This window comes from Crocodylus porosus, unplaced genomic scaffold (genome assembly GCF_001723895.1).
Source record: "Crocodylus porosus isolate Cpor-Errol unplaced genomic scaffold, CroPor_comp1, whole genome shotgun sequence".
NCBI lineage: Eukaryota > Metazoa > Chordata > Crocodylia > Crocodylidae > Crocodylus > Crocodylus porosus.
In genome coordinates, this window is record NW_017728886.1 from 75,970,890 (window position 1) to 75,985,728 (window position 14,839).

Genomic DNA, 14,839 nt, shown 5'->3' on the forward strand with positions numbered 1-14,839 from the left:
CTCAGGGTGCCACCACCAGCTGGCATCTGCCCATGCCCCACTCCTGCTGCTTGAGCCGTGAGCAGGGAAAGACCTGGCTGGGGCTGCTTCCCCCATTCTCTTCCAGGCACACCCCGGCTGGGAAAAGTGGAGGCCAAGGTGGCACTTTAAACCCCTCCCCAGTCGTACTCAGCTGCCTGTCAGGGCCTGGCCATGCCCCCTTCCCCCCCAGCTCAAGCAGGGAGTGTGGAAGGGAGGAAAAGCCTGGAGGGCTTCCCTCCAGCCTTCCTGCCACTGCAGAAGGGAAGGGAGGGCTCACTGTAGTGCCCCCCAGCATCTGGCCTGAGCCACTGCAGGCATGTGGCTGTATTTCTGGAATCAAAAGTGAATGTCTATTCACTTGCTTGCCAGTTCAATGCAGTTTAGACTAACCTGCCAAGATTGAATAGATTCAGGCTCGGGCCTTTTGAATGTCTGTGTTTAGCCTAAAAATGTAGCCAGGCTCCCAGATATTTCAGGGAACATTTAGAACTTTGATATAGAAGGTGTATTTATAGCCCTTTCCTAAGTATCTTTGACCTAAAATGGACTGGTTTACACATAAAAGGTAATCTTGCTTACATCCACCATCAAAAACGCTGTTTTAGAAAGAGCATTTAAAAATCAGCAAGCTATATTCTAATAGCCATAAACTACTTCAGGGTATCCATTAGTGAGCACTTAGTTCTTCAAGGCAGGAGGTCAAATATATCTGCGGAGTGCAACATTAACCTACCAGAGTAGCTCATTTCTATATCATGACATGACAAGAGGGCAATCATAATTGATGGTGCAGCATTACAAGCTGTACAGAAGCAGGAATGAGGGAAGAAATCACTTGCAGATCCAACTCATGTTACCAGATGCCTTGTAAAAGGAAATACTGCCCACAGAGGCAGGTGACAGGGCTTCCAGCCATGGGGGCGCAGTATGTGCTTCCATGCCTGGGAGTCCCTTCAGCTCCAGGTAATAAGGCTTATGGGATCTAATGCTTGATGCCACAATAATACCTCCTACCAGGCATGTGTGGCGTGGTAGGAAGCCAATTGTGTGGATCACACATCAGATCACCTTGTGCTTTTTATCTCCCCAGCTGGCAGGGGTGTAAGAGTAATATAAACTGTAGTATGGGCTAATTCTCTTGTCATACACATTTCATACTGATATAACTGGCATCGGTAGAGTTAATCTTGATTTATATTGCTATAAGTGGGAGTAGACTGGGGTCCTACATGTTTAATAAAAATCAGCAATACTATATTATCAGTTCCCTCTTGTTGCTGTCCTCATATGGGGTTCTCATGGTGCTTTGCAGTATTGCTGTGAAATACCCAAACATTTAATTTCTGGAGTCGTCAAACTGTATATTTTTTATCATTTCATCCTCACAATTAAGTGATTCATCTAGTGATAAAAAAAGAATATGGAATGAAAATGTAAAGCTGTGTACTCATTTTTGGCTCAAAGAGCCACTTTATATTCATATGAATTTCATGGCTGAAAAGATATGGAAAACGAGAGTGGGAACAAATATTTATTTTAAAATTGTTTATTAAACCATATATGCAAATATAGTTAACCCAGACATGGTATATTTGCAAGGGCTTGTCTTCACTGCCACATTGGAGTGAGAGCAGAGTGAAAGAGAAGCATTGAGATACAATACCACTGCAAGGCAGGGTAATTGGGAAGTAGTTGATGAGGTTTTCAACTCCAGTCACTGCATTTCCACTCTGTCACTAGCTGGAGATTCAGCATCACTAGCTTGTGTCTAGAGCAGCACTTAACTCAAGCTAAACATTTTTGTGCTTAGGAAGGAGTCAATAATACTTAAGTTACAGTATATATAGTATAGTTATAGTATATATAGTAGAACATCGGGCCTGAAGTCAAATCTTGCTCTCAGTAACCCTGCTGAAAGTGGAGAGGATAAGAAAAAGAAGATGGGTTCTTTCCCCTATGAAATCTTTGGAGATCTTTACCTCCTGAAATTAATGGAACTGAGAAAGTTTGCCCTTTGTTTTCAGTCACTATTCTGTATTTTGTCAGTAATAATCTACCCAGGACCTCACCAATGAGCTGTTTCCTCAAGTGCTAATAACTTTCCAAGGCAATCAAGACTTGTAGTAGAGACAATATCTTTTATTAGGCCAACAAGATTTTTGCAAAAAAGTTCTTTAATTGCAAGCTTTCGGGCACAAACACCCTTCATTAGGCATTGGAGAAAAGATTGTAAAAGTTCTCATGGGTAGAAATGTTAGTTCATATTTCGTAGGATTTCACAGAGGAGTCAGTAGAAGAAAGACTCCTCTGGGCAATCAGTTCATAGTTGGTATGAAGCTTCTCATCTCCTGTGAGGTTCTGTGATGATGCAAATTACCTTGAAACAAAGGCAGGAGGAGGATCTCAGGTTTCAGGTGGTCACAGTTGTTTCCTGCTTGGGAAAATATGAAGATTTCATTTTTAAAAATCAGCTAAAATTCAATATCTTCCATATGTCAGATATCCAGGTTGTAGCTGTATTTGTCTGGAGGAAAAGGGAATCAGGACTCGTAGTAGAGATGATAACTTTTTTTTAAACCAACAAAATTTTTGCAAAAAAAGGTCTTTAATTCCAAGCTTTTGGGCACAAACACCCTTCATCTGGTATTGGAGAAAAGATTGTAAAAGTTCTCCTGGGTAGAAATGAAAGTTGTTTGCAAAAATCTTGTTGGTCTAATAAAAGATATCATCTCTACTATGAGTCCTGATTGGTTTTTCCTGTAGACCAATACGGCTATAACCTGGATACCTGACACATGGAAGATATCGAATTTTAGCTGATTATTAAAAAATGAAATCTTCATATTTTCCCAAGCAGGAAACAACCATGACCATCTGAAACCTGAGACTCTACACCAGCTATGAACTGATTGCCCAGAGGAGTTTTCTATCTATTGACTACTCTGTGAAATCCTATGAAATATGGGCTTTCATTTCTACCCAGGAGAACTGTTACAATCTTTTCTCCAATGCCTGATGAAGGGTGGTTGTGCCTGAAAGCTTGCAATTAAAGAAAAAAATTTTGCAAAAATCTTGTTGGTCCACTAAGATATCATCTTTACTATGAGTCCTGATTGCATTTTCCTCTAGACCAACACAGCTACAACCTGGATACCTAATAACTTTTCAAGTATTATAAACTTTTTCTGTCTCACCTTTTTCCATTGGAGAGCTCTATTTATCTAACTTGTGTTTTGTATTCTATTCTCTTTTATTTTTATATATTCCACTGATTATAGTATTTTAAATTCATTAACTTTAATAAATATGTTGCAATATGTTACATCTGGCAAACGCCCTGATTTCATTATAATTCCAAAATAGCTAAGTACATTACAATAATTGCATACATTATTTCTATATTTCCATTGCTAATTGTACGTTATGGTTGTATTGCTTTGAATTTCAAGTGGAAAAAGTTTCTGCTGAATCTCAATTAGAAAATGTTCAGACATTCTAAGATACTGCTGTTAATTTTTTCACACTCTAGTTTTTCAGAAGCTTTCTTGGAGTTTTTGGATAGTTGTTAAATATGTTTTAAATTCTAAGTGGAAAAGCGGAAAAAAGCCTTAAATATTTTAGAACATGTTTTTAAAGGATCCCCATTTTATACACACAGTTGGCATTGTGGAAACGTCATTTGTGCGTGCCATTTAGGTAACTATACCAAAGGTAATTACAAGGATCAGTTTGGCCTACTTGAGACTATTTTACGCATAGCATCTTGGAATATAGTAGCTTCACTAGGTATGTGGGGACTATATTTACAAGCCAATATAACAGAACATAATGATGATATCATTGTTATAAAAACCATGCATCCTTATTTAAATTATATGATCATATTTACCATTTATAGTAGGTGTTAAATACTGCTCTTATGCAAATAAATCTGTCCTTTTTCTAATGGTCTTATTTGTATATAACTGTATTTACAGCACCATATGTGTGTAAATCAGTCATTAAAATGCCTAGACAGAGGAAAATCAAGCAATAGCCCTTTTTCATCATTCCTGTGACCCAAAGGAGATGCAAATTATTTGATAGATGTTTTGGTGTAACTTCTCATCTTTTCTCAAAATATTCTCCTGAAAGATGTTTTCAACTGATATTGGAATAAATGTAGATTCAAAAATAGAATAATGGTAATCTTTAGTTACCATTTATATAAAAGCTACAAACATTTTGAAAGCATGGGATAGCAAAATAAATTCTTACACAGTAGGTGCATCTATACAAGATGTTTAATGTGTAGTAAACTAATTCTACTGCACATTATCATGTCACAGCAACAGCTGTGCTAATGCGCAATATAATTAGTCTACTGCGCAGTAAGTATCACAAAAAGACTATGCACTGATGCTAATGCACAGTAGCACTGGTTAGTGCACATTTAGTTAGTACCTTATGTTAGAGGTACTAAACTTAATGAGCACTAATAATGGCACATTAATGTATGTGTAGGTGCACCCAGTTGCCATTATTTTCTGAAGTATTTTTCAATTGATTTTGTTTGATGTGTTAATAATTATGACTAGAAAATGTCCCTATATTTAACCTGGGTCAGTCATACTTAGATCTGCTCAGAATGGGAGCAGTTATCTTAAACCTGTCATGGAAATCTTAACTCTTGATGGGTCATTGACTAGGTGCATTCTTCAATGATTTGCAGTGTATACAGAAAACTTTAACTGGATGCAAAGTATAAAATTAAAAAGTAATTAAAGAGTGCGGTTACTAAGATAAGTGTAGAATATTTTCAAGAACATATATGTATTTTGTAGCAAATATTTACAGCACTTTACAATGTTTACATAGCTTCACAAGGTCTCACTGCCAATTGCTTAAATGATGAGCATGAAGCAATATTTACTGAGAGGCCAAAATATATTTCATTCTCCACTGTGTAGCTTGTTGTTCAACTCACAGACTAAGTACAGACATTCAAGGGTGTTAAGGGGAGGTTAAATTGATTCAAAATGGCTGGGGGGGTTGGGGTCCAGCAGGCTGGAGAGAATTGGTGTCTGTCTGCTGGGGGATGTAGGGACATGACCTGTGAGTAGGGTGGGGGGACCGGTGCAACGCACAGGTGGGGTAGTGGAAGGAAGCAGGTGGCGGAGCAGGTGTGACTTGCAAGGGGTAGATTCATAGATATTAGGGTCGGAAGGGACCTCAGTAGGTCATCGAGTCTGACCCCCTGCTCTGGGCAGGAAAGAGCGTTGGGGTCAGATGACCCCAGCTAGGTGCTTGCCCAATCTCCTCTTGAAGACCCCCAAGGTAGGGAAGAGCACCACCTCCCTTGGAAGCCCATTCCAGATTCTGGCAACCCTTACTGTGAAGAAGTTCTTTCTAATATCCAACCTAAATCCGCCTTTCATCAATTTGTGGCCATTGTTCCTAGTTATTCCAGGGGGTGTCGTAGTAAATAGAACATCTCCTATTCCCTGCTGTCCTTCCCTGATGAATTTATAGGCAGCCACAAGATCACCTCTCAGCCTTCTCTTGCACAGGCTGAAGAGATCTAGGTCCTCAGTGTCTCCTCGTACGGCCTTGCCTGCAGGCCTCTGACCATACGAGTGGCCCTCCTCTGAACCTTCTAAAGATTCTCCGCATTCTTGAAGTGCAGTGCCCAAAACTGGACACAGTACTCCAACCAATCTGGTTTCATTTTACGACAGGGTTACAAAATGCTTAGGCGCAGGAGTAGAGATGGATGTCATTTTCTTGGACTTTAGCGAGGCCTTCAATACAATATATCATCCTATTCTCATAAATAAAGAGGCTGTGACAGGTGTTTACATGGTCCAGTGGGTGGCAAATTGGCTTAGCGGTCACACCCAGAGAGTGATAGTAGATGGATTGGTATCGACCTGGAAGGATGTGGGAAGTGTGGTCCCGCAGGGTTCTGTCCTTGGACCTGTACTCTTCAGTATCTTCATCAGTGACTTGGATGTGGGTGTGAAGTGTACTCTGTCCAAGTTTGCAGACAGTACAATTGTGGGGGAAGTGCACACTCCAGAGGGTAGGGAATGATTGTAGGTAGACCTGGACAGGTTAGAAAAGTGGGCAGTACACAATAGGATGCAGTACAACAAGGACAAGTGCAGAGTGCTGCACCTAGGGCACAAAAATATCCAACACACATACTGGCTGGGAAGTGACCCTCTTAGCAGCAAAGAAGCACTAAAGTTTTAACCCCCTCACAGCTGAATAGGCTGCTTTTGCCTAAGTAAGAAAGAGAGGGTGAGTGAGCTGAAGATTAGATTCTGTCCTTGCTTCAGTTCAGGGGTAGAGTTAGGTCCATTTAAGTGCTGAACTGTGCATATATTCAGGGAGTTTAGATTGGGCAAAAAATGCCCAGCCCAATCTGAGTTCACTTAAGGAGGCATACTTTGTAGATTGAGCTACTCCATGCTTGATCTAGCTGAATGTTTGTACATGTTGGGACCATAGCCCCAGAGGGGGGAAACTAGCTCAGGCACTGACTGCAATTTAGTCACAGCAGCATAAGTAGTTACCTAGCTTTTTGGTTACATTATGCAGCATATATAAAGTTCCACACTGCTGCAGTTACGTTTCTAGCAGTAGTCAAGGTAGTTTAAAGTTAGCTTAAGTTTTCCTATACAAGATGTGATCGTGGTAGTGACTGCAGTGTAGACACGCAACTTATGTCTATAAATTAATATGCAGTTAAACCATCTTTACTATACTTGATATCCTATACTCATTCTAGATGAAGGAAATTACTGCAGGGTTTCAGATACTATGAGCAATGACTTGATGATTTGGTAAATGTTGATATTTTTTTTTAAGGGCCTGAGTGAGCTAGTCATCATTGTGCAGCAGAATATATTATTATTTATTTTTTTAAAAAGGCACTGAAGTATATGCTGAGTTGAGACCTTAACAGGAAACATTTACATCAAGAGTAGTTTTCCTATGTGAGGAAACTGAAATGCATAGAAATGAAGTTGTTTGCTCAAGGGAAACACAAAGACTGGAATTAAAAGACAAAAATGCCTGACTCTTAACCAATGTCAACGAACAATTTAGGGCCCTAGCTCCTAAAAATAATTCAGGATGGGTAATTCTCAGTCCATCACTTGAATATTTGTCTACCTCCATTGAATTATTATCAGAGTATATTACAGTAGTTTCCAAGTAGGGCTATTTTATTGTATACAATATTTTTAAAGGAAAGATGTTCATACCCTACTCTTATATTTTATCATAACAAATTGTTTGAAGAAAGAGCTGGCCAGATGCTTAACTGGTATAAATCAACATAAACTCATTAACTTCACTAGGGCTATGATGGTTTTTCCCAGAAGGTCTATATATCCTGATCAAAATCAAATCCAATTTTCATTCTAGTAATGAATTAACAACACTTAATGTACAATTCCGTAAAAAAAAAAATTATAAATGCTTAGTAGAATGTATTTTTAAATAGTTGCGTTTGGATGAAAAAAATTTATTTTACACAAAGAAATAAAGTTAAAAGCCATAAGTGTTATAACTTACTAGCAAATTGGCCATCAAGAATGACAGGGAAGGGGGGCAGAGATGGAGGCCTGCGTCTGGCTCCCCCTCCCTGTCTCAGGCCAGGGCCAGATCCACTCCCCACCTTCCCCCTGGCACTCTGGACCATGGTCTGGGCCGCTCCCTGCCTCTCCCCTGCTGCTTCAGGCCGGGACTGGGGCTGGGGCCGGGGCCGGGGCCGCTCCCTGCCTCCCTCCCGCTGCTTTGGGCTGGGGCCAGGGTCTGGGCCATTCCCCACCTCCCCCCACCACTTCAGGCCAGGCCTGGGGCCAGGGCCTGGGCCATTCCCTCTCCTCCTCTCCCCTCCCCTCCCTACTTCGGGCAGGGGCCAGGATCAGCACTCCAGTCTCCCCCGTCATGATAGTGCTCCGGTCCCTGCCATCCCCCTTCACCTCCCTCCCGTCTGGTCCCTCAGTTCCCACTGTCTTAGCGGAGCTCCACCATCTGTGTCTGTCTGTGTAGAGCACTCTGATTGGCTGCCAAGATAGCCAACCAGAGTGCAAATAAAGAGTTATGGACAGACAGACAGACAAAGGCTTTTATAATATTTGAATTATTGTGGTTTGGAAAAAGGTAGCCTAATCTGTAAAACCATAGCAAAGAGGATTCAGTGATAAAGTTAAAACTCACATTTGCCTACTGCACAATCCAAAAGAGGTTTCCTATCTAAATGATGCTTGAATGTTATGTTCTATCTCTAATGTGTCTTTTGACAAATATCTTGTTTTATATATTTGATTTGCATCCAAAATGCTGACACAGCTTCACTTGGGTTTCTAAGTCATAAAATAGTTATGCAGGCTACGTAGGAGCAGCAGGCTAATTTGCCACAATTTCTAAGCTTTTATGATTTCTTTTTTTTTTTTCATCCTTCCCAGTGCCTAAAGAGATAACTTCAGAGGATGCACCCCCAAAAAGAAGTCACTTTAACCAATCAAATATTCATTATTCCATTGTCATTGAAAGGAAACAATCCACTGCACCTTAAAAAAAGCAAAGATATTTAAATTACTCAGTTTTATGGTATGGATAAAAGAAAAATAATTGAAAATATATGATTTTCTCTCCTGTGATGGAGACTAATACAGATTCTTCCTTTTAATGAAGGGTTCATTCTTTAGATTATAATTGTATGTAGTTAATATGCATTTTAGGTAGGCATGCATGCCAATTCATTTGATTAATTATGTTACTAGATCCTGGAGTTTTGAGATCTCCCACCCCAGAATTTTTTCTTAATAGCTATATTTTTAAAAGAAAATTAATGTCCTGATTCTACTGATTCCAAAACATCTTATTTTATTGAAATAAAAACATATTCATTTTTCCCAGCCTTGTTTTTTTCACCCTTGCTAGGTAAATGTAATTATCAAGAAGTACTGATGCTAAATTCTGCATCCTTTGCTGATTTGTCTAGATTACCCTTTTTGTACCTGTTTGAATGCAAGCTCATTGAATGCCAATTAATCAGTAATATGATTGTAAATACTAATTTAGGCACTGTAAACATGAATTCCAGGATACAAATGTTAAAGTATAAAGTACAGAGTAGCCTTTACAGTGTTAACTTTTGATGATTGACATTTATTCACTTCTGTAAAACAATACAAGAGTATTGTTTTTCAGTCATGAATCACAAAACTATAAAGATTAGTCTTATACTTTTTCAGAGTTCATTCTTGCATGATACTATTGAAGGAACTGGTATAACTGGTATAAATCAGTGTGAGTACATGTATGTGTTTGAGAACTGAAGTTATTAAAATAAAAAAGAAAAAATATTCCATGCTCAGTACTTTAAATCCCAGGTAATAAAGGAGGACTAAAACCTAATTTTACATTTTCAAAGCCCTCACAAATTTTTCAGGAAGAAAAGGTTCCCATAGTTATTTCCTAGTCTTGCTGAGGCCCTATGATTTCTTGGGGGGCTAAGTGCATATTTCCACATCCCAAAAAATATAATTCAGAATAAGTGTCTTCAGCCCGTGCTTTAAGCTTGGCATTTCAAGATGAATTGTTGCTCTTTGTTCTAGGTCTGCCTGACTCAGAAGACGGGGGGGCTGATTCTGTCCTTAACTCCGGTATTATTCAGGCATTATTCCTTTGATGATGATGGAGTTACTTTGATATAATACCGGTGTCAGTGAGGTAGAAATCTGTGAAAAACTCAGTGAAAAAGTTAAAGAAAAATGGAAAAATCTGTTGCAGAATCTGTAATGTTACATCATCTAGAGGTAGACTGGGGAAAAGGAAAGTAAGTAGCTAACATTAAGAGTAGGTTCCATGTCATTGTAAACTAGCCAAACTCACGGCCTGATGTATGCAGGTTGAATCTATAAATCATAAAACGTACTATTTTTAATCCTTTGAAAATGTTTTGCAAGTGGAGAAAGGACAGGGATGTGTGGCAAAGTGGGGTCCCTGGCTAGCCTCAGGGCTAGTTTCCTCTGGAAAACTGCCTCTGGACACGCCACCCATATGACTCACCCACCACACCTTGATGGAATATAATTAGGTTGTTAATTAAGGTGGGAGGCTGCCCATTTTACACCCCGATATTGCAGGAGCTATCTGTAGCTCCGTTCCACCCCTTCACTGTGGCCCCCAATTTGGGACCTTTGGCTTCCGTAAGCCCTGGCCCTGTCTCAGGCCAGTCGGGACCTGAGCTTCTTCGCTCATCATGGGCATTCCTCGTGGTGGGCCCCTGGCCCTTTTGACCCTTCCGGTCCTGGTCACAGCATAGACCAGCTGAGTGCCTCGGTTGGGTTTTCACATCCTGCCTGCACTTAGGGATCGCAGTCCCCCATTCCCAGCTCAGGTGCTCCTGGAAGTGTGCCTGACCCTGCAGGGTCACTCCCCCAGCAGGCTCAGGCACGTCCAGAAGCTTACCTGGTCTGCCCTGCTCTGATATTATATGGCCCACCCAAAGGTGAGGGGTGGGGTTAAGTTTCCCCTACTCGCCTTTCACCAAGGTGGTAACTGGCTTGGCATTTCCTGGGGGCTCCCACACCACTGAGAGCCCCACCAGGCCACCCACTCCTGGCAGGGTGCAGTTTTAGGTTATGCCCAGGGCCAGGAGCCTCCAAACCATCCCCTACAGCTCCTGCCCTTACCTCCAGGCTGTTACAAGCAGCCTTGCAGGAAGGCAGTGTTACTGCCTGGCCTGTCAGCAGCAAACTACCCTGTTTATATAGGCAGTCATGGATCTAAAATGGCTGCCGCAATTAAGCACCTGCTGGCTGTTTGGCTCGGCCCTTAAAGTGGCAGGCACCAACACTGCCCTGCCAAAAGAAGTAATTATATTTTTGTGTAATATATCTCCTATGCCTTACCTTTATTCTTTCCAATGATGTATGGAATGATTCCGACATTCATCTAATTTGTTTTGCCTTTTAATTTAGCCATCTTATTTACCACAAAATAAGCAAGTTGGAATAAATCAAGTAGTGACTAAATTCACCCCTCTGTAACACAGGTATAACCCAGTTTGTGTCATTTCAGCCAAATTTACTCTGGTATATATCAATATAGATCCACTGAGGGCCATAATTAACAGAACTTAGTATGATTCTATCCTTTTGACAGAAACAGTTTTAACAGTACCTTTTTGTCACTAATGGCATGACTCTGGTCAGATTCTACTGTCTGATTTTTTTAAAGGATCCATTGCCTTGTAGGTGATATGAAAATACCTTGTGTCTTTTTAAGTAAATGTATGTATATGGAGAGAGAGAGAGATGTTTATGTGTATGTGTGTTTATATACTCATCAACTTTTAAATAACTTTTGTAACCTTTTCATATAGTGATTCCTATAAAATCTATACTCTTGTTTCATTCCAGAGATCCCTGAAGATCCACAAATTGCAGAAGCATATTATAATGATGAGTTTGATTCTTGCTCAGAATCAAGTGAAGAAGAGGAGAAATACAATGAAGAGGACGAGGGTGCTAAAATATCTGAGTCTGTCTCCAGAACAAATCAACAGGTAGATTGTGTTCCTATGTGACAATAGCATATGCCTGTGTGCTATTTTTTATACTTGTTTGTAAAGCAACAATCAGCATAATACACTGAGTGCCTGATCCTGAGAAGTACTGATCAATTACAGTTCCCACTCATTTTACTGAGATTGTCAGTGCTAGAAACCTATCAAAGTTAGGTCACATGTATGTGCATTTATAAACCATCCAAATAGAGAGAGTATTCTGTACCTCTTTAGGATTAAGGACAAAAGTACTTTAGGGACCAAGATGTAATTAAGTAATGTCACATTTGGAAATGGATCTTAGCCTCATAAATCATTAGGAGCTTTTGAAAATTTTTTGTGTACCTTCACTCTGTGTCTTGTATGCCTCTGATCTATATACAGTCTGTTTCTAATTTATCATGTTAATCAGTTTGTTTTTTATTGTAAACTCCTTGGGACAAACATTCAAAAAACTTCAGTCTAAATTAATTGAATCTTTTCAGGTTAATCTAACTTGGCTAGGCTAAACCAGTTTGTAAGCATGCAGACATCCCACTGGACTCAAAAAATGAAGGCATATGCAAGCAGTGGCCCAGGCTAGAAGCTGGGGGGCACTAAAGCGGCCCTCCCTTCCCTTCCTCAGTGCTGAGCTGAGGGGGCGTGTCCAGGCCCCAGCAGGACTGGGGAGGGGTCATCTGTTCCCCCGCCTCCCCTCCCCCCCAGCAGCCCAGTAGGTAATGTTTATCACCCCTAACTCAGTGTTATCAGCCCATTAAGAAAACAAAGCCTCTCTCCATTAGTTCAAGCTCTTCTTTAACAACTTTTCCAAAGAAGGACATTAAGCTACCTGTTGATTAGCTCCAAAAAGCCTGTCTGCCTTTGTCTTCTCACACAGCATAGACCATAGCCAGCATGTGGTCTACTAGCTAATGCTAAGAGGTATCTGTGTAAAGCAGAGGGATGGGAGGGAACAATTCCTGCTTAGCAGGAAGAAATCAGACAGATGCCTGCAGTCTCTGCCAGAGCTCCAGCAAGGGAGCAGAGGGATGGGGCCAGCCCTGCTGTGGAACAGAGAGCCCTGCCCAACTCAGAGAGCATGTCAAGATGCTGGGGGAGTCTGATTTATCTTAATCCAGCAAGGGGTCTGGGACAGACATTGCATAAACTGGTTTCAGCCAAATCAGGTGAATCAGGTGAGTCTGACATTCAACCAGGTTTATCTCAAACTGGTTTCAGTCATTTTCAAACTGGTTTATGTACACTAAGCATCTGTTCTGTTACAGGTTTAAACCCATTTCTGATCACTTAAACCGGTTTATAAGTAATGTCTGTCCCTAGCCCTTAAGAAAGGACTGTGACTTCTTTTACTTCTTTAGGGAACAATATGTATCAATGTTGCTCATCAAATTTAAGTAACTTGTAACTATGTGAGGTAGTAATTGCCCCAATTTTTGTTTGTTGGTTTGTTAAGGCACAATTAAATGGTGGTTTTGTGTAAGGAAGTATAATTGTGTAAGGAAGTATAATTGTGCTTGGGAATGAGGCAGTTCTTCTATCCATTACACTTTGACTTTAAAAGCTTACTCAAACCAATTTCATTTTTAATCTGGAAATATCTAGTTAATCAAAATAAACCAAGTAGCCATTCAGATTAAACACAAAAGAGGCTGATAGGGCTTCAATAACATTTTTCTTCAAAGGAAGTTAAGGAAAAAAGAAGGTAATATTAAAAGATAGCTTAGGCAGTGTTTAGGACTATAAAAATAGCATTTGGACAGGTAGATGTATCTTTAAAAAAATGAAACTCCTTGCTGCATTGTCTTTATTACAGCTGTATGAAAATATAGAAGCAGTTTATTGTTTCTATTAAAAGTGCAGTGATCCTATAAAATGATAATCAGTCAATCAAAAATCAGTTGCATAGTTCATGGAATGGTTTTGATGCGATTATACAGACCCTGCAGTCTACACCTCCTGTATAGACTGAACAAAACACTGATACAGTTTCTTAAAAACCCCACCATAATATACTCTTGAAATACATTATTACTCACTTTCATTATCCCTTATTGTATTTCGTCTCTCTGGTAGGCCTTTTTAAAGTGTTCATTTAACTTGCATCCAGATTGTCATAGAGTTATATCATTAGGTGTCAATCAATAATGTTTTTGAACATGTAGACAGCAACTTAGAATTAGCAAGGTGGCTGATACAAATAGAATTCTTAATAATGCAGAGTAAATTAGGTATTGGCAGTCAGGTTTAGGCAGAATAACATCTAGTCGCTTGTTTTAGTGAATTCCAGTTTGGTGACAACAATAACTAGTATTGGAGGTGGGAGGAATATTTCACTGATGTCTCTTTTCAGAATTTGATCCTTCACCTATGTATGTCTTTATGTATGCACGTTGTGAGGAAAACAAATCCTTTCAACATTACAGGAAGATTCATAGGTATGATGATTAGAGCACAAATACTTTTTTAGAAATGCCTCTATCAGAGAAGTAACTAGCTTTCTTTAGTTTTCCCTTGTTATAGCACCTTTATTGAGGCAGAGGCTTCTCCTTTTTTGTGAATATTAATACAAATCTTTCATTTTCCAGAAAAAGTTACCTCTCTCTGGCTCCCCCCTACACACCCAAAAAAAGGAACCATCAAACACAATATTTAATTTTCTTAAGTGAGGAGCTCCATATTGGGCCTGAGCTCTCTGATGTCTCTTATCAACTTTTTAGGGGTTTATCTCACATCTAATTAAACTAACAACTTTCACATTTTTTGGGTAGAATTTGCCCTGCTAATAACCTGCAGGGACTTCTGCTCTATTGATTCAATGGAAACACTCCCATCAACTGCAGTGAGAGTAGAATTGAACCCTAAATGTAGTTTAAAGTTCATTCTGTATTATTAGCACTCTTGATTTCTTCAATGTAGCTGGTAAAAAATACAGTCACAAATGAAGCCCTTGGAACTATGCATTAGAAAGATGGCATTATAATGAATGTAGGGGGGTAGTTAGGAAGGCCAAGGCCAAGGCAGAGATGGATCTGGGGCTAGTTTCCCAGATTAAGGACAATAAGAAGTCCTTTTTTAAATACGTAGGGGGTAAAAAGAAGGTCCCAGGTAATGTGGGGCCCTTGCAGTACGCCATGGGAAACTTGGTCGTCACACCAGACGGCAAAGCTAACATGTTTAACAATTTCTTTGTCTCCGTCTTCCTAAGTAGGGACCAGAACAGCCACCTCCCTGCTGGGCCCCCCTTGGGCC

General features: G+C 40.0%; 1 protein-coding gene across 2 annotated transcripts in view; it reads left to right on the forward strand.

The window, feature by feature from the left end:
- Positions 1-14,839, forward strand: part of NEK11 (NIMA related kinase 11) — a 185,456-nt gene that overhangs the window by 120,714 nt on the left and 49,903 nt on the right. For both annotated transcript variants that reach the window (XM_019536805.1, XM_019536796.1), the window contains exon 13: positions 11,445-11,590. In XM_019536805.1, the coding sequence (XP_019392350.1) occupies positions 11,445-11,590 (146 nt within the window). The remainder of the gene's footprint in view (positions 1-11,444; positions 11,591-14,839) is intronic.